The 23,325-nt window shown below is 42.9% G+C and overlaps 1 protein-coding gene across 1 annotated transcript in view; it reads left to right on the top strand.

Annotated features, from left to right (window-relative positions):
• Window positions 1-22,605, top strand: part of ZC3HAV1 (zinc finger CCCH-type containing, antiviral 1) — a 51,847-nt gene extending 29,242 nt beyond the window's left edge. The window contains exons 5-14 of the mRNA XM_055421338.2: window positions 905-1,657; window positions 2,731-2,829; window positions 6,071-6,194; window positions 8,185-8,359; window positions 10,165-10,285; window positions 13,286-13,388; window positions 15,323-15,413; window positions 16,979-17,109; window positions 17,487-17,617; window positions 19,551-22,605. Coding sequence (XP_055277313.2) covers window positions 905-1,657; window positions 2,731-2,829; window positions 6,071-6,194; window positions 8,185-8,359; window positions 10,165-10,285; window positions 13,286-13,388; window positions 15,323-15,413; window positions 16,979-17,109; window positions 17,487-17,617; window positions 19,551-19,813 — 1,991 coding nt within the window. The 3' untranslated portion in view covers window positions 19,814-22,605. The remainder of the gene's footprint in view (window positions 1-904; window positions 1,658-2,730; window positions 2,830-6,070; window positions 6,195-8,184; window positions 8,360-10,164; window positions 10,286-13,285; window positions 13,389-15,322; window positions 15,414-16,978; window positions 17,110-17,486; window positions 17,618-19,550) is intronic.
• Window positions 22,606-23,325: the final 720 nt, after the last annotated feature.

The following is a 23,325-nucleotide window of genomic DNA, read 5'->3' as shown; positions in this document are numbered from 1 at the left end:
TCCGTAACCATCCCTTCCCGCCATCCTTCCCCTGCTGGTAATCATAAGTTCCTTTTCTAAGTCTATGAGTCTTTTTCTGTTTTGTGAATAAGTTCATTTGTATCATTTCTTTTAAGATTACCCATATAAGGCATGTCATAGGATATTTCTCATCTGTTTGACTTACTTCAGTCTAGTATGGAGTAGTATGACACTCTAGGTCCATCAGCGTTGCTGCAAATGGCCTTATTTCGTTATTATTGGCTGAGTAGTGTTCCATTGTATATATGTACGACATCTTCTTTATCCATTCTTCTGTCAATGGACATTTAGGTTGCCTCCATGTCTTGGCTGGGCTTCCCTGGTAGCGCTCAGCGGGTTAAAAAATCTGCCTGCAATGTAGGAGACACTGGTCCGATTTCTGGGTTAGGAAGATCCCCTGGAGGAGGAAATGGCAACCCACTCCAGTATCCTTTCCTGGAGAATCCCCATGGAGAGCAGCCTGGTGGGCTATAGTCCATGGGGTTTCAAAGAGTGAGACGCGACTGAGCGACCAAGCACAGCACAGCACGGGTCTTGGCTGTTGCAAGCAGTGGCAGCGTTTGACTCTGCAGGATTGCCGAATGACAGTGCCAGGTTAATTCACCGCTTCTCCAGTGTGAAAGTTTAGGGCTCCGAGGTGGAAAGAGTGAGATCCCTAAGAGTGGTCATGGGGAATTCCTGAAAAGAGTTTTAGACCTCCAAATATACTTACCCACGAAATCTTTTCCCGCTGACGAAGTCCCTCCTTGTCTTCTCTCCTGCTGATACTGTTTCTGCTTTACCCCACTCTCACTTCAGCCGGCCCCTCTGAGGCCGAATGGGAGGCGCGTACAGAGTTAGTGACATTAAACCTAACTTTTGTTGTTTGGTTTTTCTTTCCCAGCTCCTCCTCCCCATCGTAGAGACCCGGCATGCAGAGGCCGGAGTAGGAGCAGAGACCGGGGCAGCGAGGAATTTCTTCCAGCAGCTTCAGCTCCTGCCCAGAGGTCCTGCCCACCCAGCCCAGAGCCTGCTGGCCACCGCGGCTCTGTCCCGAGGGATGGGCCTGTCGAGGATCTTGCCCACAAATTCTCTCATCTGGGAAGCCAGGAGAGCCCCCTGCCTGCCTCCGTCCCATCTGCGGCTGCCAGTCTTGGAGGAACCGGTCAAGGGGAAGGAAGCCAGAGGCTTGCAGAGAACGGCAGTGCAAAGGATCTTTTCTATGGGAATCATAGCCATGCTCCCTTCACTTTTGATTTGAAACCAGCCTTCAAATGGAAGGGCCCTGCACCCTGGAAGAATGATCAGGACGCCGGTAAAAAGAGTTGGATTTCCTCTAGTCCAGCCTTCTCTCCTGTTTCACCGCAAACACCTGAAACCGTCGCCACCAGGAAGAGCAGCGCTGTCCTTTCCTCGGACCACGTGAACGCAGAGCGCAGGAGTGGGAATCAAGAGGGCCAGCATTTCCCACTTTTTGATTATAAGGCTGACAGCATGGCCGTCGATACCACTTTCCCGAGACTGGCGAATTACCAAACCCCAAGCAGTAGACAGAGAGAAAAATCGTTACCTAGGAATCCAGACACCGGAACACCTCGGACTCATCTGCCCACCGCTGGCAAGATGACTGGGGATGGAGCCGCGGCCTTTGTTAACGGTAAACACGCAGAAGAGTCCTTCGGGGCTAGTCAGTCTGTCCACAGTGCCACTAGACGGATGGATAAAGTGATGGATAAAACTATCGATGTAGGTAAAACTGGTGCCACTGGGTTTGGCTTCATGGTGGCAGTCAGAGGGAAGAAAGATGTGTTATGCTCTGGAATGCGGCGGTTAACAAGCAGGTCCTGCCCACATGTGGGGACCCCTCTGCCCCCGCACAAGGCAACACTTGCTCTCCCCAAGGTCCCTTCTTTTCTATAAACATAATATTTTATACAAGGATGTTAGAATATTATTATTAATTGATATTAACATAAGTAAAGACACTGCAGTTACACAAAGAAATGTACAACGAACTTTTCATTTATTTTCTTTAATGTTTTTGTATACCTAGTTTGTTTTCTAGCTAAGATGATACTGCATAAGCAATTTTTTATGTTCCATATATTTTTTTTACTGATTTATAATTTAGCACATCTCACCTTGGTACAAGGATTCATAAACATCATTTTTATCAAGGTCCCTTCTTTTACACCTTCCTTAAGCAACAGAGCTGCAGCCTAGGGGACCCATGGTCAGAACTCAGCTCAAATCCCTGTTACCCACGCCAGTGAGATGTCAAGGCAGGCCCCAGGCTGGGCTCTGTGTGGTCACTGAGGGACAGAGAGGGGCCCCATGTCTCGTGTTTGCATAGAGTGGCCATGGCTGGTGGTTTCTCTTTGGATGTTCCTTAGCAGTACTAAAGGGCAAAGGGTTTTGGTTAAGGAGTGGTATTGATGAGGACATAGGTAGACAGAAGGACCAGCCCTAGAACTGTATAGAGTAAGTTGCTCCATTTATTGGGAACAGGAATAGTTCAGCCATGGTTTAAGAAAGCAGCATGACACTAAGTAACGCTGACTTTCTTGTTTGTTTTCATGTCTGGGCTCTCATGAGCAGTTCATGAATCTTAAGAATTTTCTTGAACCTGGCCCCCATTTCAGATACTCTTTCCTACTGTTAGACCAAGTATCTTGTTGTTTTGGTTTAAATGTTACAATTCGCTTACATGGATCTTCTTCTGTTTTATAGATTCTGTACCTGACGTTACCAGTACCATATCTTCCACGATGAATGAACACAGCTCAAACGAAATTTGTCTTGACCATCTGTACAAGAGTTGTCAACTTAGTGAGTAACTGCCTTAAGGACCTTCTAGAAGCAGAAGCATTAATTAGTATGGCTAGCATTTATTGAGTGTTTATTATGTGTCGAGTGCAGTGCTGAGAATCTTACATGCATCTTTAACCTTTAAGTCAACTTTAGGTTCTGTTGTTAATTCATTTTACAGATGCACAAACAGAACTCAGGTTTTTACCCCAAACCACCTCACCACTGCGTGATATTATACTTTCTCCTTTTACAGTTCAGTTTTCGTTGAATGCTTACACTTAACCAGGGACCCCTCTTTTTACACACTGAAACCAAACAGAAGTAGCAGTTATTGTTTAATCACTAAGACGTGTCCGACTCTTTGTGGCCCCAGAGACTGCGGCAGCCAGGCCTCCCTGGCGCCTGTTCACTGTTCCCTCTCACCAAGCCTCCTGGAGAGCGGTTTCCCACGGGACTGCCTGGGACATAGCACTTCCCTGTCACTCTTGCACCACCCTGTTCCTTTCGTGTCTCTGCCCCAGGCTTACGCATCATGTCTCATTCGTTTGTTTGATCACTTAGTGGTCTTCGAGTCATTCGCCTTGTGTCTGAGGAGGAGATTCTGCCCTGTGTTCTCTAAATCAAAAATCTTTAACTTCAACAAAATTTATTTTTAACTAAGGTAAAGCACATAACATGGATTTTACCATCTTAACCTTTTTAAGTGAACTGCTCAGTACTGTTGCTGGGCAACCAATCTCCAGAACTCTTCTCATCTTTTGAAACTGAAGCTCTGTACCTCAGTTCAGTCGCTCAGTCATGTCCGACCCTCTGCAACTCCACGGACTGCAGCACGCCAGGCCTCCCTGTCCATCACCGACTCCTGGAGCTTACTTAAACTCATGTCCATTGCGTCGGTGATGCCATCCCACCATCTCATCCTCTGTCGTCCCCTTCTCCCGCCTTCAATCTTTCCCAGCATCAGTTCAGTTCGGTTCAGTTCAGTCGCTCAGTCGTGTCCGACTCTTTGCGACCCCATGGACTGCAGCCCGCCAGGCCTCCCTGTCCATCACCAACTCCCGGAGCTTACTTAAACTCATGTCCATTGCGTCAGTGATGCCATCCAACCGTCTCATGCTCTGTTGTCCCCTTCTCCTCCCGCCCTCAATCTTTCCCAGCATCAGGGTCTTTTCAAATGAGTCACTTCTTCGCATCAGGTAGCCAAAGTTTTGGAGTTTCAGCTTCAACATCAGTCCTTCCATTGGATATTCAGGACTGATCTCCTTTAAAACAACAACTCTGTACCTATTAAACAGCAGCTCCTCATTTCCCCCTTCTGGCAGGGAAGCCCCTGACAGCTGCCACTTTGCTTTCTGTCTACTAACATGACTTTTCTATGTCCCTCATATGAGTGATCTCACACAATATTTGTCTTTTCTGACACTGGCTTAATTCACTTAGTACAGTGTCCTCAAGGTTCACCCATATCATAGCGTTTGTGAGCATTTCCTCCCTTACGAAGGTTGAACACTATTCGATTGTATTCTGTCCCATTTTGTTCATCCACTCGTCCACTGATGGGCACTTGAGTTGCTTCTACCTTTTAGCTATTGTGTATAATGCTGCTAGGAACACAGGTGCACAAATATCAGTTCTTGCTTTCAGTTCTTTTGGGTATATACCCAGAAGTGGAATTGCTGGATTATGTGGTAAATCTGTGTTTAAGTTTTTAAGAAACTGATACACAGTTTTCTACAGCAGCTGTATCACTTTACATTTTTATCAGCAATGCACAAGGGTTCCGATTTCTCCATGTCTTTGCCAACACTTGTAAATTTGTTTTTGTTTGTTTATTTATATCAGCCATTCTAATGGGTGTGAGGAAGGTTATGGTTATATTTTTGAATCAGCTACATTCCTGGCAGTGACATTTCAAAATGATTTAAACAATTCAAATTGTGAAAAACAGAACTGTTTTCTGTTCTCCTATATTATGAGTTTCTAACATTAATTCATTACTCAGCAAGCGTTCATTGAAAGGGCATCCTTTGCGTGCCTACTTCTCTGCCAGTGAAGCAAGGAAACATAAGCTAAACAATGATGCAGGCCTTTCTTCAGTAAGTTTGTCATTAAGTGAAACTAGCTCAGTCGTGTCTGACTCTTTGCAACCATGGACTGTATAGTCTGTGGAATTCTCTAGGCCAGAATACTGGAGTGAGTAGCCTTTCCCTTCTCCAGGGATTGAACCCAGGTCTCCCGCATTGCACGTGGATTCTTTCCCAGCTGAGCCACAAGGGAAGCCTGAGTTTGTCATTAAAGCTGGGCATTAAAATATCCACAAATTTGGGAATTCCCTGGCAGTCCAGTGGTTAGTCCAGTCTGTGCACTCTCACTGCCAAGGGCTTGGGTTCAATCCCTGGTCAAAGAACTAAGATCCTACAAGCTGTGCAGTGTGGCCCAGAACAAACAGAACATCCACAAATTAGAGAACTAATAAAGCTCAGACTGTGTCTAGAGCACTGGTTGAGGGAACATAAAACACAAGTCAGGTCAGAAGAGCACGAGATCAGTGAGGGAATTCTGGAAGAGATGAATTCTAGGCCAGGGCGTCCTAGGCAGTTGCCTCCAATAGAGAGCAGTTTGTCTCAATAAATGCATATAGAGGGAGGTGCAGAAAGGATAACTGGAGAAGGAAAAGGCAACCCACTCCAGTGTTCTTGCCTGGAGAATCCCAGGGACAGGGGAGCCTGGTAGGCTGCCGTCTATGGGGTCGCACAGAGTCGGACACGACTGAAGCAACGCAGCAGCAGCAGAAAGGATAATTGTAAATTTCTAATGACCTCAGATTTCCATGTGGGTCATATGGTTCTTTTTTTTGAAGGTGAGAGGAGAAGGGGACAACAGAGGATGAGATGGTTGGGTGGCATCACCAACTCAGTGGACTTGAGTTTGAGCAAGCTCCAGGAGTTGATGATGGACAGGGAAGCCTGGCGTGCTGCAGTCCATGGGGTCGCAAAGACTTGGACACGACTGAGTGACTGAACTGAACTGAACATGGCCTTTGGGGGAGTGGAGAATTTTGTTTTCTGACGAGTCTACGTGGGTAGTAAATGAATGTGGAGGTAGGGGCTTGAGACGATGCAGGTAGGGGCCGGCATGAGCACAGGTGTAGCTGGAAAATGTGCCTACAGGACTGGCAGGGTGAGAAAGGCGGGCCTTGATGGGGAGGGTCAGCAGTGAACTTGGTCGAATTGCTCAGACCTCTCTTCCATCTTTGTAGAGAGCTGCAACAAAGTTCATTTCCACCTGCCCTACCGCTGGCAGATGTTACTTGCAAACAGCTGGGTGGACCTTCCGTTCATGGAGGACATTGAGAAGGCCTTTTGTGACCCCAAAAACTGCAGGTAAGTTGGTGCCAGGTCTGGCTTGTGAAATCTACAATATCATCAAAGTGATATTGCTGTGCTTATGGGAAGAAGAAAAAGCAGTTTTCCTTCAGAATCCCATTCAGGTTAACTCTTGAGATTAAAATGGAAAATGACTTCGGTGTTAATAAAGATAAAGGAATAAGTGGGGCAGGTTTGAAGTCACCCAGAGCCTGGCTAATACAAGGGACTCTGGGAATATTTGCTAACTCAGGTGAAATAAACAGGGACACAAATATTTGTTCAGTTAATATTTGTCTGAACAACAAAATGCATAGGTTGGTTTGCAAACCTATGAGCTCAGAAGAGCCTTTGGCTTAATCGCATTGTTTGAGAAAATGATTTGAGTCATTTCATATAGTTCTAAGGCAGAATTTTGTTACATGCTTTAGCAGTTTATACCTGCCTCTATATTTGCTATTTTCTCTATCCTGGAGGTTTCTAAAAGGCTACTTTATATTTCTGTTTCTGTTAGGGCTGATATGGGTGATACTACCCATGACCGTATTTATAAGCTGCATCCTACTTTATAAGGAAATACTTTAGGAGGGAAAATACGGACTTGTCACCGTCTTCAAATTTAGTGAATTTCTGGTGGAGAGTGTGTTGCTGCATTTTGCCACTAGGGGGTGGTGTCCGCCGTTTTGTTTCTAGGTGTGTTTCTCCCACCAGGTAAATCTGAAGCAGGGTTTTTCAGTCTTAGCGCTGTTGACTTTGGGGCCCAGATAATTATGTGGTTTGCGGAGCATTTTAGCATCACCCCTGGTGTCTAACCACTACACGCCAGTTGTGAGAAACCAAAATGTCTTTTGACATTGTCAGTGTTTCCTGGAGACCAACTTGTATGGTAAGAACTGTTTCCTGGGTCTAATATCACTTCTGGTTGAACATCGCTGATCTACGAGGTATTTTGTAGAGCCGTAACTCTCAAACTTTTTGGTTTCTGGAGCCCTTAATACTCTTAAAATGTACTGAGGATCCCAGAGATTTCAGTTTATGTGGTATTATAGCTATTGATATTTACCATGTTAAAAGTCACAATGGAGAAAAATTATTTATTGATTTATTAAAAATAATGATAATAAACTCATTCGTGTTAACATAACATTTTTATATAATTATATATAGTTACATGCATACATAAATGTATGTAAGTATAACTATAAAAATAACTTTTCCAAAACCAAACCAAACCAAATTCACTTAGAAGAATGACATTGTTTTATATTTTTGCAAATCTATTTCCTATTTTCTCTATCCTGGAGGTTTCTAAAAGGCTACTTTATATTTCTGTTTCTGTTAGGGCTGATATGGGTGATACTACCCATGACCATATTTATGTTTATATGTAAAATCAAACATTGTGTAGCCTTGAAAAACTCCACTGTGTACCTGTGAAGGTATGAAAGTGAAAAAGGTGGGTAATGTCCTAATATTATTATGAAAGTAACTTTGACCTTGCTGACTCCCTGAAAAGGTCTCGAACTACACTTTGATAATGGAATTCTCCGGGCAAGGATACTGGAGTGGGTAGCCATCCCCTCTGCCAGGGGATCCTCCTGACCCAGAGATTGAATCCCAGTCTCCTGCATTGAAAGCAATTCTTTACCGTCTTGGCCACCAGGGAAGCCCAACTATTTAAATAATGTGTAATAATTGGAAAAACTGACCTACTGTGAGTTTCAGAGTTTCTGACATTGAGCCCATCAATCGTTTTCTTTTGGGGATATTTTTTGAGGGAAGAGCACATTTTGTGATGCCATTAAACGTGTGGCAGGTTACGCTCCCTCTCTGTGTTTCAGATTTTCCTTTTGTATGTAAGACTGTAAGCTGTATAAAGGGAATTCAGAGACCCCTTTCAACCCTCAGTTTTTAATTCTGCCCTCTCACTAAGAAGACCAGAGTAGAGAAAACAGAAGCATTTTGCTTCAGTGAAGCATTTTATTAATGCTAAACTTTTCCCTCTCAGCATTTCTGTTGCCAATTATAGCATCAATTTCCAGAAAATGATTTGTGATTTTAATCCCGTCCGACGTATCTCCACACCTTCATCTGTCACAAAGCCGGCCAGTTCTCTCTTTACCACAAAATGGATTTGGTACTGGAGGAGTGGAACTGACAAATGGGTTCCATATGGGGAGAAGGTGAGTACCATTCCTTCTTGTGGATACTGCTGTATAAACTTGACAGTTTCAGAAGAATCTAGTAGTACAGTGTCTGACACCTATGTGATTACCCATGGAGCATGGGTGTGGTAGAGAAAGTGGTGTTTTTTTATATTATACTCAGCAAGCATGTATTCCGATTGCATTATTAAAAATTATAACTATTTTTAAGAAACTCCTTGATCTACGAGCCAGGCGAATATCCCTCTTTCCTCATTATCGGGGACTGTGGCAGAACCTTGAGATAGCTTTCTATGTGCTAGTTCATAAATGGGCAGAGACTACCCGTTTAAGCCAGAAAAGTAAGCAAGAGTGAGAAATCAGAAAACTGGTACTTATGGTTGTTAGGATTTAGTCAGAGTCTGGATTCAGATGAACTAGAAGGCTTAGACTTACCCCCACAGGGACACAGTAATAGGGGAGAGAAATTTAGACAGGCAGAGGTTCTGTCTAGTGTCCCTTCTCCCTTTTGATTCAGATGATTAAACAGGGAGGGAGGTAGCAAAAGTAGGCAATGAAGTTGGAGTGATGAGAAAGAGAAAAGAAAAGCAAGAGATGGAAATGAAGCCAAAGACAAAAAAGGGATGAGGATATCCCAGCATAAGTTGCTTGTCCATACATTTGGTTCTGAGCTCCCAAGCTGCCAAAGCAATCAAAAAAACACAGTCTATTACAGGATCCCTGGGGCTTCCCAGGTAGTTCAGTGGTAGAGAACCTATCTGCCAATGCAGGAGATGCCAGAGATGTGGGTCCCTGGGTTGGGAAGATACCCTGGAGAAGGAAATGGCAACCTGCTCCAGTAGGAGCCTGGCGGGCTACAGTCCATAGGGTCAAAACGAGTCAGACACAAGTGAAGCAACTTAGCATGCAGCACACGGTCAAGCTTAGTAGCACGCCTTGAGGGGCAGGAGTGCATGACCTGAAAGAATTGCCCAAGGTGAGGGCGAGCCATAGCTCTAGAAAGCCAAAATCAAGGCTGTCATGTAGGCCCAAGGCAAAAGTAACAAGACCTGGTTACTGAAACTGAGGTATAAATTCAAGTCTTGGAGAATACATAATTGAAGTCTCTAGTGTTCACTCACTCATCACTCAGAACTGGAGTTCTGAGTGTGCTAGAGGAAGGTCCTGGAGATGGCTGGGGATTACATCTACACTTTAGGTGTGTTCCTTGCCCCATCACTCTCATTTGGACAGCGATACACCTATTGGATGGAGAAGGAAGTGGCAACCCACTCCAGTGTTCTTGCCTGGGAAATCCATGGACAGAGGAGAGTCCATGGGGTGGCAAAGAGTCATGACTTAGCAACTAAATAACAATGCACCTGTTGGAGTATTATGTGCCTTCATCCCAGCCTTAAATTGTTCTTTCTTATTGTGTGATGAGACGATAGCTGTGATGGTCTACTTCATGACAGCGTTTTGGACTCTGTTAGGCAACCCGTGTCTCTCTCTCTCTCACACACACACACACACATTGGGTAAAAGTTGCTCTATATACTTGGGACATATTTTATGGAATATGTAAAAGGACTATTGCAAAACAATAGCTCTTATTTTTCAGGCCTCCACCTAGGGTATCATCAGTTTCAGTAGCATAGACCCCATACAATGGAGACTAAAGAAGGGTGTTGACTTGCCCCCACCCAGGAATCCTTTACAATCTGGTTTGGGTGGCAGGATGCATTCCTGTTCAAATCCCACGGCTGAAATAAAGTTACATAAGATATCATGATAGAAATTTCTTAAAAGCCTATCCTGAAGTTTTTACTTTTTATTTTTAATAGAAAGACAATGAGCAAATTTCAAACATTGACTCTTCATACCTGGAGTCTCTTTTTCTATCCTGTCCAAGGGGAATTGTGCCGTTTCAGGCGGGTTCACGAAACTACGAGCTGAGTTTCCAAGGTAAGTGTCTGCATTTGGCAGTGGTGCCTGTCCTTTCAGTCTGGCCTGTGGCATCCACGGGGGAGTGGGAATAGAGCCGCAGGCATGCTGCACTCAGGACCGGTTCTTTCTGTCACGGCAAGACCAGTGGGTGGGAGCCGATGGCAGTCAGAAGGGCTGTGCTCTAAGCCTTGACTGTGACACACGGTAGCTGGGAACAACACTTGGCACCCTGTAGAATGGGGGGGATTGTATTACATGGTCTCTGTGGGCACTTCAGGTTCTGCCATTCTAAATTTCTTATTCTAGGTGGGCTGCTTCCCTCAGACAGATTTCAGGTCTGAAAGATTTCAGACTGCAGGAGAGACCTTGGGACTGTGGGTCCTTCAGAATTTTAGAGCCCTGCTGTTCCTTTTAGGCTTCGTCATCTAGGTCAATGCTTTTATCCATTGCCTTTTCTAAAGACTTTGAGTTCTGCCATGTTTATTGGAGCCCCCATAGAAAGATTTGGTTACCTTCTGCCTGTCTGCCTGTTGGGTTTAGTAAGAAACCAGGGCAGAAACTGTTCTCCCTCTGAATGTACTGTCCCATTGGCTGCCTCTGTGTCCCCCTGCCCCTAAATCCTGCCCCCACCACACACCCCCGCCAGCCCTGTATATGGTCAGATACGTGCCTCTTCAGGACTATCCTCATAGATGCTTTGAAAGAGATGAAGCAGACTTTTTCAGCTGCTTGATTTGGGCAGGTGGTACCCAAGATTTGGGCCCTGTACCAATTACTGTGTTAAGTCACATAACGTTTCATTCCTTTTCTTTCTTTTTTTCTGACTGCGCCATGTGGGATGTGGGAGCTTAGCTCCCCAGTTAGGGATTGAACTTGTGCCCCATGCATTGGAAGTGCAGAGTCTTAACCACTGGACCATCAGGGAAGACCCCAAGTCACATAACTTTGAGGGAGCATTATACTAACTACTGTGGAAAGCATCCTGGCAGTACATATCAAGAGATATTAAAATATGCTTACTTTTTTATTCTCAGGAATCTCTCTAAGGAAATAATTCACAACAACAACAACAAAAATAAGCTATAGACATAAAGGTCTTTATGAAAGCCTCCTTATTGTACTAAAGAATAGGAATAGCCTGTGAACCAGTTGGATTGTGACTGAACACATTAAAGTATTACATTTCAGTGGAGTATTGGGTAGTTGTTAAAAATTATGATTTTGAAAGCTGTGCAGTAAAAACAAAATTTGATATTGTTAAATGAAGAAGGCCAAACCCCAAGTTTATGTTTCTGTAATTAAAAGAGAAATGAATATTTTTTTCAGGAATTAATTTTTAAAAAATTTAATGTGTGTGGTAAGTGCCACAATGTGTGCATATGGACCAAGGCTAGAAAGCAATAGATGAAAATAAAAACTTCTGTTGGGTGGTCAAATTAAAAATGAAATTAAAAAAAATTTTTTGCGGTGGTATTCTATTGTTCTGACTGTTTAAAAAGGTGGTGGAGAGATGAAAACCAATATATCTTGTTCCTGAATCTGGAGAAATTTTAATCCCATGTATTTGTTCCCTTGGTTCATAGAAGCCAGTCCAGAGAACTTTTCAGTGTTCCAGACTATTTCCTTTCTATTTCTAATATGCTCTTATTCATTAAACTAGTATTTGAGCTATATGCCAGGCAGTAATCTGAATGCTGGCAAACCAGGCACCTTCGGAAAATAATAACAGCTTCAGGAAAGATGAAGCAATGTGATGAATCTGCAAGAGAACAGAGGGCTTGTGGGAGGATGCCTGCTTTTATCTGAGGAGGACACTTTGGAAGGGAGTGGGCAGCTCTTGCCTGTGGGAAGGAGGTGTGTAAGAGCTGAGAGTAGACATTGAAACTTAAATATTTTATGAGCTGGAAACATCCAGAAGGTTTTGAGCAGAGTTGTGGCAGGATCTGATTGCTTTATGTTGATGTGGATGTAAACCTATGGTGAGGCATAATTGCTACAATCTGGTATATCCATTTTAAGTGTCTAGTTGGATGAGTACTGACAAATGCATGCAGCTGCTATCCTAATCAAGATCTAGAACATTCCCATCAATCCAGAAAGTTTTCTCATGCTCCTTTGTAGTCAGTCTCCCCTCTGCAGCCAGTTTACTTTCTGTCACTATAGTTTAATCTATTCTAGAACTTCATATAACGGAACTTCGTGGTGTGTACCCTTCATATGGTTGACTCCTCAGAATACTGGTTTTCACTCATCTATACTATTGCATGTAAAGCAGACCTTTTTCATTGCTGAGTAATATTCCATTGCATGGATATACCATAGTTTGTTTAACCATTCACCTGTTGATGGATATTTGGCTTGTTTTCACATTTTGCTTATTATAATAATGCTACTAGGCACATTGAAATGCAAATCTTTGTGTGGATGTAGATTTCTCTTGGATAAATACTAAGGAGTGGATTTGTTGGATTGTATAGGTAGTGTATGTTTAACTTAGTAAGAAGCTTCCAAATTCTTTTCCAAAGTGGTTGTGCCATTTTATACTTTTACTGGCAATGTATGACGATTTACTTTTTAAAGAACTCATGCTGCAGCGTAGACCCAGATGTACAACATGTGTGAATTAAAAACAACATTTCACATTTGAGGTAGGAAAATATTTTCAAAATATAGCTACCATGTTCCAACCCATAATCACTGATGCCTGGTTGAGGACAGTGGTCATGGGTGATGTCATCTGGCTGCCCTAGTTCTCTTTCTCACCTGACTTTGATCGAAAGATTTGATTAATTACAATTTGCTCATTTACCTCTTTGTTTTCTGGGTCTTATACTAAGGCCAGTCATGGATATTCATTTTTATCATGAGCAGTTTCCATCTAAAAGGATTTTCTCGATTCACGCATGTATGGTTGAGTCATAAATATTAGCTATGTTAGTAGTCTCTGAAAAATAAAGATAAATCATTTCTTAGGACCAATTCATGATTTGTGTTTTCTCTTTGTTTTTCTGTCTAAAGGGATGATTCAGACAAACGTAGCATCCAAGACCCAAAAGGATGTCATTAGAAGGCCGACGTTTGTGTCTTACTGGGATGTGGGACAGGCGAAACGGAGACAAGAGTGAGTGTCTGAACACTGCTTGCTGGCACACGTTGCAATGTTCGACTCACTCATGAATCTGGACCCTGTTTTCTGAAATGTTCCTTCACACATAACACTGAAATTTCCTTTTGCTTTAACCATGAGTTAAGTACTGGCTAAGCAGTACAGTGTGACTAAAAGCATTCTAGAGTAGGAAGTTTGTCTTTTCCTCAGATTCATGGGGGACTTGGAGCAGGCCTCTTACTCTGGGCTCAGTTTCTTCAGCTGAGAATGGGTGGCTGTGCCTAGGAAAGAATCAGAGGCACAGTTACTGGGTTTTTATTCTCTTCTGGGTTCTTCTGAGTATCTTTAGTTTTGTGGAATGGATTTACAGCGGGTGGGAGGTTGAGGGAGAAATGGAGAGGAAAAAGGGATGTAGCAGCTGCCTGGTAAAGCCTTTGAGGGAAGAGAAAAGACTCTGATGCTGGGAAAGGTTGGGGGCGGGAGAAGGGGACGGCGGAGAATGAGATGGCTGGATGGCATCACCGACTCTGTGGACATGAGTTTGAGTGTACTCCGGGAGTTGGTGAGGGACAGGGAGGCCTGGCGTGCTGTGATTCATGGGGTCGCGGAGAGTCGGACACAACTGAGCGACTGAACTGAACTGAACTGGACTGAAAGTTGATGAAAATGGATTTTTTAAAGGAAACTTTGTTGCAAGGGATTCAGTGTGACAGCTCTGTCTGCTCATGAAACCTAGTCAAAACTGCATTGCTGGGACTCCTCTTGTGGTCCAGTGGCTAAGACTTCTTGCTCCCACTGTGGGGACCTTGTTTTGATCCCTGGTCCGGGGACTAGATCCCACATGCCACAGCTAAAGATCCTGCATGCTGCGACTGTTTGGTGCAAATAAATAAATGTAAAATAAAATGAACAGAAAACTGTGGGTGGTTGTGGAAAGAAGTAGCTTGAATCCAATACTTTGACCACCTGATGCAAAGAACTGACTCATTGGAAAAGTCCGAGATGCTGGGAAAGATTGAAGGCAGGAGGAGAAGGGTATGACAGAGGATGAGATGGTTGATGGCATCACTGACTCCATGGATGTGAATTTGAACAAGCTTTGGGAGTTGGTGATGGACAGGGCAGCCTGGCGTGCTGCAGATGGTGGGGTCACAAAGAGTCAGACACGACTGATTGACTGAACTGAACTGAGCTTAAATCCCGCTATCACAAACCCAGAGGAGACACATGGCTTTAGGATAGAATAAAGGCTGTGAGTGCTACTCTGAACAATCTGAACAGAAGTGAACAATAGCATTTTTGATGAGCGCCTTACAACATATTACTTGAATCTGTTTTGCACTATACTAGTACAGTATGAAAATCAGAGCTTAACATATAAACTGGGGTCAGCTTCTTTCATTCCAAAAGAAATTTCATTTTATGAAAGGATGTTTTTAAAGAGTTTTTTCCTTAAAGCATTTTAAAAAATGTAATATTTTCATAATGGAAAATATCAGACTTAAACAAAATTATGTGATAAACCCCTATGTACATGTTAGGGGTTCTCTATTTGACGGTGGAGAACCCTCAAATGTATGGTGACTGAAATACAATTCATACAGGAAAGGCAGGATTCTTTTCCCTATACCACTAAAGTATTTAAATATTTATCATTTGACAAAGAAGCTATAAGACAAACTTACTTTTCTTTAATATTATTTTTTGGCTATGCCTCAAGGCATATGGGATCTTAGTTCTCCCCCCAGGGATCAAACTCATGTCCCCCTTGTATTGGAAGCATGGATTCCTAACCACCAGGGAAGTCCCCTAGCCTTACTTAATGCTAACGCATTAGGACTTAGAAAATTTCCAGAGGAACCTCAGCTTAGTTGAAGTTAAGTACAGAAAATCACTTGGGTGTATCAAACAGGGAGCCAGATGAATTTCTTTCTCTCTCTTGTTTCTAGCCATCAGCAGGGGCAGACCTCGTTAGAACCTTTCATCAAGATCTATCTTCCCCAACCGGACACGAGCGTCTCAGTCTCGAATGGCTTTGAGGTACTTGCGCTTTACTCTGTAGTGGGTGAATTGTTTAAAGATGGAACAAAGTACTTTGCGACAAATGTGTGTAGTTGAATGAATGAGTGAAGGAGTGAATGAATCACTTCTGCAAAACTCTTGAAACAAGATTCAAAGGCTAACATCCAAATGGTGACTCTGTCATGTGCCACTTTCCCAAAGGAGAAGGGCATCTCATTGTTTCCAGAGTTCTGGCACACACGATCTCCTTGGGACAGATGCTCATGAAAAATCTGTAAAATAGGTATTTGCTTCTCTACCTTACAGACAAGCAAATTGGAACTCACAGTAAGAGCAACTTGTCCATTAATTGGAGTTAAAAAGCAGGTTTCTATGGGACTCAAAGTGGGCCTCAGCTTACCTGGTTGGGGTGACTTTTTAAAAAAATTTTATTTAGTTATTTATTTTTGGCTGTACTTGGTCTCAGTTGTGGCAAGCAGGGTTGTGGTGGACAGCCCTGCTTGTGGCAATCTCTAGTTGTGGTGGACAAGCTTCTCATTGCAGTGGCCTTCTCTTGTTGCAGAACGTGGGCTCTAGGGCATGCAGGCTTCAGTAGTTGCAGCACACGAGTTCAGGAGTTATGGTGCCGGGCTTAGTTGCCCTGCAGCATGTGGAATCTTCCTGGACCAAGGATTGAACCCATGTCCCCTGCATCGGCAGGTGGATTATTAACCACAGGATCACAAGGGAAGTCCCGGCGAGAGATTCTTCCTGGATCATTTAGCCAAATCAGAGGCTAGCTTTGGGTGCAGGCAACTCTGCTTGGCCTCCTTGGGTACCTCCATTGCCTCTACCCCTGCACTGGCTTTAAGCAAAGAACTCACCAGGTCACTGGATTGAATCACACATCTGGGGGTGTGGGGCGGGGAGGAGTGTGTGCTCTGTTTGCCTTCAGGCTAATGCTCTGTTAGCCTTGAACAGATGGGCTCTGGGCCATCTAGTTCATCACTGGAATGAACTATCAGATATGGAAACCCTAAGCCAGCTTATCCTACCTGCTGTCAGAGGCCTGGCAAGGATACTCCATGGCATAGACGGCCACACATATGGACATGTGCTGTGCTAAGACACTTCAGTCGTGTCTGACACTTTGAGACCCTATGGACTATAGCCCTCCAGTCTCCTCTGTCCATGGGATTCTCTGGGCAAGAATACTACAGTGGGTTGCTATGCCTTCCTTCAGGGGATCTTTCTGACCCAGGGATGGAACTCCCAGTCTCTTGGATCTCCTGCATTGGCAGGCAGGTTCTTTACCACTAGCGCCACCTGGGAAGCCCACATGGGGACATGAAGTGAAAGTGAAAGTCACTCAGTCGTTTCTAACTCTTTGCGACCCCATGGACTATACAGTCCATGGAATTCTCCAGGCCAAAATACTGGAGTGGGGAGCTGTTCCCTTCCCCAGGGGATCTTCCCAACCCAGGGATTGAACCCAGGTCTCCCACATTGCAGGCAAATTCTTTACCAGTTGAGCCACAAGGGAAGCCCTATCATGCCTTAAATGTTTCCTGCTTCACATTTACATATTTTTAAATGTCTTTCAGTTGCTTGAAATCCCTAACAATACTCCAGAATACGCTGAAGTAAGTGACCATTTTAAAGCTTCCATGAAAAATTTCAAGATTGAAAAGATAAAGAAGGTCCAGAACCCGAAGCTCTTGAAGGCTTTTAAAAGGTGGGTGGCCACCTTATCGGGCTTCCCTTGACATAAAGTTTGAAAGGATTAGTGAAGACCTATCTTTGAAGATTAATATTCACTTTTTAATTTTAGTGGTCAACAGTTTCTTCAGTCTCTAGTTGTGTTTTCATAGTGTAAGCTCAAGCTTCTCTGTTTCAGTTTTAGCTTTAGAATGAAATGCTTTCATGTGTCTATCATTTAAAAGTTTTCAGATATTTATTTTTTTTATAGCTGTTGCCTTAATGTTAGCAGCTCCATTCTGAAAGCTGGTGGAATACAATTTTAAGATAATTAGACTTTAGTTGGGATTTATATTATTAACTGGAGTGGGTGAGGAATATTCTCCATGTTAAGTCTCACATTTTCTGTATTAGCAAGAAAAAGGAGATGAAGAGAGAGGAGCAAATTCTATTTTGTGCAACAAGACGCAGCAACGTGGCATCTATCTGTGAGAATAATTTTGACTGGCTCTTACATGGAAGTCTTGACACCAAATATGGAAAAGGTTTGTATGGAATTGAGAAGTGGAACAAGTAGAGCCAACACTCGGCGTTCCTATTATGAGATATATGTAATTAGTTTGCATTAACCAGCACCTGCAGGCTTTTGCATTCCTGGAGAAAAAATAAGCAGATGTTAATCTGAAATTTCCAAATTAGAGTAGGAAATCACTGTGGGACTTGATTCCTGCACTTTAGCCCTGCTTCCTTCCTGTCTTCTGTGTTTTATGGGAAGGGTAGGGTGCGGAGACCAGAGCACCTCATGTGTCTTGCAGAATCTTCTCTCTTGTTGATGACTTTGTCTACCATTGCTACTCAGTTCTGGCCATGGCTCTTCCTGACCTATGTCCATCCCTTCCCTTGCCACTAATGGATTCTAATCAAAGATGGAGATGAGGTCTTTCCCATCACAGGCCATGATGGTCACACCAAATCTTTTCGGCTCTTTCTTTTTGTTCCTAAATTCCTTCATGTGACTCAAAATCCAGAAACCTAACCAAACAAAAACCAAAGAACCCCTTACCTTAAGGCAGCAAGTAATAGTTTATTAATATCAATTAATTTTTTCACAGAATATCAGATTTTGTAACATAGACTCCTTTCCTTCAACAGGCAGAAAGGCATTTTCTGTTGTTCAGTTGCTAAGTCATGTCCGATTCTTTGCAGCCCCATGGACTGAAGCACGTCTGGCTCCTCTGTCCTCCACTATCTTCTGAACCCTGCTCATACTCCTGTCCATCGAGTCAGTGATGCCATCCAACCATCTCCTCCTCTGCTGCCCGCTTCTTCCACCCTCAGTCTTTCCCAGCATCAGGGCCTTTTCCAATGAGTCAGATCTTTGCATCAGGCCACCAGAGTATCAGTCCTTTCAACGAATATTCAGGGTTAGTTTCCTTTAGAATTGATTGGTTTGATGTCCTTGCAGTCCAAGGGACTCTCAAGAGTTTTCTGCAGCGCCACAATTGGAAAGCATCAATTCTTCAATGCTCAGTCTTTTTTGTGGTTCAACTGTCACATCTATACATGACTACTGGAAAAACCATAGTTTTGATTATATGGACCTTTGTCAGCAAAGTGCTATCTTTGCTTTTTAGTGCGCTTTCTAGGTTTGTTATAGCTTTTCTTCCAAGGAGCAAGCGTCTTTTAATTCAATGGCTGCAGTCAACATCCACAGTGATTTTGGAGCCCAAGAAAATAAAATCTGTTACTGTATCTTTTTCCCCATCTATTTGCCATGAAGTGATGGGACCGGATGCCATGATCTTAGTTTTTTGAATGTTGAGTTTTAAGCCAGCTTTTCCACTCTCCTCTTTCACCCTTGTCAAGAGGTTATTTTGTTCCCTTGGCAATAGTAAAAATAAAAATAGGAAATTTGAATTTGTCAGGAAATGGTTGTTGCTCTGGTGAGTGTGGAGATATCAGTGATTGTCAGAGGTTGTCTTGTAGTCGAGGATGATAGATTGTCTGACCGCTCTGCCAGGGTCAACTGTTGGCTCATGTCACATCTCTCATCTCTCCCTTTTCCTTTCCCCAGGACCTTCCCACAGTAGTAAATGATGTTTCTTCCTTAAAATGTACATAATATAAAATGGCTTCTGTTGGAGTATCTTTGGTTTATTAATTACAACTCAGCTTGCTTGCATAAATTGGACCACTGTGATATCAACAGTTGGTCGTTCTACCCAGTGGCTCAACATTGTACCTGTGAATTCCGCAGAGTTGCAAATGATTCTGTTAATTCTGTCAGGTTATACACTGTATTCAAGTGTACTTGCATAATAAACATTTCTTAAGTACAAAGGAAAGTTATTAGTATCAGTAAGGTATTGCTGACATATACTTGGTCAATGCCTGTCATCTGATTATGTGTAAATAATCTTATAACGACATACCTTCTTTTATAATAATTCTTAACCTTTTTTGTCTGATTATTTCTAGGAAACTACTTCACAAAAGATGCCATTAGTTCCCATAAAAATTGCCCGTTTGATTCCAAAAACATCGTTATGTTTGTAGCCCGAGTCCTGGTTGGAAATTTCACTGAAGGCCATATGAGTTACCTGAGTCCCCCTCTGCGGTATGACAGCTGTGTGGATACAAGATTGAATCCCTCTGTTTTTGTCATCTTTCAGAAAGATCAGATTTACCCAGAATATGTGATTGAATATACCGAACCAGAGAAACCCTGCGTGATTAGTTAGAAATGATGGCTACAGCCTTATAAAGGATGCCATAACCATTCTGTTAACTTACAGAACCCGATTTTCCAGAAGATAAGAGTTAAACTTAAGTTTTCTCTCCTATAAATGCCTTGGATTAGTGGTTCCCAAACTTTGCTGCACATTTGAATCATCTGGGAAGCGCTAAACAACTCCACTGTCCAGGGGACTTCCCTAGTGATCCAGTGGTTAAGACTCCACACTTCCAATGTAGGGGGCACAGGTTCGATCCCTGAACTAAGATCTGGCATGCTGCACAGTGCATGCAGTCTTAAAAAAAATTTCCGCTGTCCAAATTACACACCACTCCAACTAAATCACTTTTTTGGGGTTGACAGCCAAGAAGAGGATTGAAATGTGTCATAAGTTTGGGAATTACTCATTACCTTAGATGTAAAGACTCACTTCTAAAACTTCTGTTAATGCAGCAACCTTTCTCCCTCAACTACTCTTAGTTGATTGCATGATTTGGTTTTGTTTTGGTTAAATTGAAAGAAAATTTATTTGGGAAATTTAAGTGAAATCTAAAAATTCCTATTGAAATAAGGACATAAGACAGTACAGCCTTGGAAAACTGTGGAAACCTGGGGGAAAATACATAGGAATATAGTTGCGGGGGGCGGAAATGTAAGGGCAATTTAAATGCTAGCAAGACATAACTGCAGTACTGTACCTTATCTCTGTGGTGAAACTGATTTGAGGGCATGCATTTCCTTATCTCTCCGTTTATTTAGGATACTCCATCCAAGTTGACGCTTTCTGAAATGCAATAAAAAGAGCTGCTAAGTATGGCTCAGAGCGCAGCAACCAACTGGAATTAACTGCCCATTTGGGCAAAGTAGACATTTATATTCTAACTAATATGATTACAGAGAAGGCTTTTTTTCAGGTCAGACATACATGAAGTGCTGGTATTTTGGGTGGACCGAGTTGCAGTAACCAGATTCACACAATCACGACTGATAAATCCGAGTGCTGTTGTAGTCGTTCGCTATGTTAGTTGAGGCTCACCAAGCAATTAGGGCCCATTCTATTGAAGGATAGGCCCCATAAGGAGGTGAGGTTAGTTTCCTAGGGAGACAGAATCAGAACGAAGGGAACAGTGCTGCAAACAAGCCTCGCACCTGCGAGGGGCTTCTTTTTCTAAATATAACAGATTGTGTGGAATTGTAGCACAATCAGTTTTTAAAGCAGCTAAGATGCCTGGACCAAGAGTTCCTTTCTTATTATGAATGAGGGGTTTCCTTCCAATTTTCAACATTCCATACCAGTCGGCAACATTTCATGTTATAATTACTTCAGCAGATATGTTATAAAAATTAATTAGCATTAGAGTTGATTTTATATTAGGTTTTAGATCGGTGCAAAGATCTCTACAACTTTTTGGCTTAAAAGGGCTCCAACAGGGACTTACTTCCCTGGCAGTCCAAAGGTTAAGGCTTCAAGCTTCCACTGCAGGGGGCATGGGTTCAAACCCTGGTCAGGGAACCAAGATCCCATATGCCATGTGGCCTGACCAAAAAAAGTTAAAAAACCTAAAAAAAAAGGGAAATCTATAGATTGTCGAAATGGAGAAAATGAGGAAGTACTATATTCTTGCAGGCGAGCTGTAGGTCATACACGAATGTCTAGTGAGACGTTCTACATTCGTATAGGGTGCAGAGTAATTCCTTATTGTGAGCAGCTGTCCAGTGTACTGCAAGATAGTCAGCATACGTGGCTCTCACATACTAAATGCCAGTAGCACCCTCCCCTACCACCCTCATTATGATGGCAACCACAAACCTTATCAGATCTATTCACCATTTTCAGAGCAAATAATTTGTATGATAACATCCCCTTTGTTGTCCTGAGATGATTCAAATACTACAATCTACATGAATTTTTTTCTTAAGAAATCAATTTATTGCCCTAACTATTATAATGGAGAAACAGAAGGCAAGAAATTTATAATAATGATAAAAGGAATATCAATATGTGAATGCTCCAGCATGACCACGCTATTCGACATCATGAAATAGATATTTACTTCTACTGATAATGAATAGGTTTGGACTTAAGAGTCGATCGGAGGCTACTTCCTATAAAGAAGTACTGGAAAGATTAGAAATATAGGTGACACCAGAATGGAAACCAGTATTAGGGTAAGTCATTACAGACCATATACCTTTTCTGTATGTAGTTAGGGGAAGAATGAAATTATCTTAATTGAAATAAGTTTAGCAGGACAAGACAAATGACAGATTGTCTAAGAGGAAAAAAAGAATTATATCCTCTCAGGCGAGCTATAGGTCCTATATAAGTGTCCGGTAGGACCTTAGAAAGTCGTATAGAGTACCGAATAAGTCTTCTTTGTATGGGACTAACCCATACACCATAGGGGCATCTCTTATCCCTAGCCGCATCCACTCAATGCCAGTAAAAGTCTGCAATTATTACAAAACCAACAACCCATCGATTTCCAAAAGACCACAGTGAGACTCACTCAGTTAATATCTAGCATCTTTAGATTAGCTTACTAGCCACCATAAGGAGTCCTCCTATAGTTTAAATTGGATGCTTGCCTCCCAAATCCCTGTTTTTTAAAACACTTTGCACCTTGCTTTGATCATTTTTAGCACCTGTCTGACTTAAAGTTGTCCGCTTTTCGCATTAGAGTGTAAGCTCCACGAGAGCCGAGTCAACCTGTCCTGTTCACTGTGCCACACTGCGTACCCAGCTGAGTGCTTGATACACTGGATAAATTTTGTTGAATAAAGTTCAACTTCTTATAATTCAGTAGCTGAGTTGTATTTCTTCTTGTTCTCCTCCCAGCTCCATTTGAGATTTTAATACAAGGAAATAAATATTAATTTCAACTCCACTGCTTGTATTTGCTCTATTTCCAGGTATCTCCTAAAAGATAATCACCTGCAAACACCTGTTATTTCAATGGGGGTGGGGGCTAAAGGATGTGAGTTGCCCCTTCCAGCTTCATCATTCCTGGACTCAGTGACCAAGGAGCCTTTAGCACACCGCCAGGGGAAGACTGGGTGGTGGTGATGGAGAAGCCCGCACTGGGTTGGTACATCTTCTGTTTAGGGGAGAGGGAGACAGCGGAAACTGCTGACACCCCTTAGGAGTGGGAACAGGGCCAGTGGAAGGCAGCTAAAAATGTAAATGATCAGCAGAGTTGTCCAATTAGTAACGCCTTCAAAAGTCCTTCTCCACTCTTTTTTTTTTTTTTTAAGGAAGGAGTATTTTTATTTATTTTTGGTGGCAGTGAGTCTTTGTTACTGCATGTGTGCCTTCTCTAATTGCAGAAAGCGTGGGCGTCTCATTATGTTGGCTTCTCTTGTTTCGGAGCACAGGCTCTAGGCGCATGGGCTTAGTTGCCCCAGGGCATGTGTGATCTTCCTGGACCAGGGAGCGAACCCATGTGCCCTGCATTGGAAGGCAGTTTCTAGGGCTTCCCAGGTAGCGCGAGTGATAAAGAACGTGCCAGCCGATGCAGG

The sequence above is a fragment of the Moschus berezovskii genome, chromosome 3 (genome assembly GCF_049115385.1).
Source record: "Moschus berezovskii isolate FMDL1 chromosome 3, NW_MosBer_1.0, whole genome shotgun sequence".
Classification (NCBI taxonomy): Eukaryota; Metazoa; Chordata; class Mammalia; order Artiodactyla; family Moschidae; genus Moschus; species Moschus berezovskii.
The sequence above is the reverse complement of the archived record's forward strand: the minus strand, read 5'-3'. Positions and strand labels throughout refer to the sequence as shown.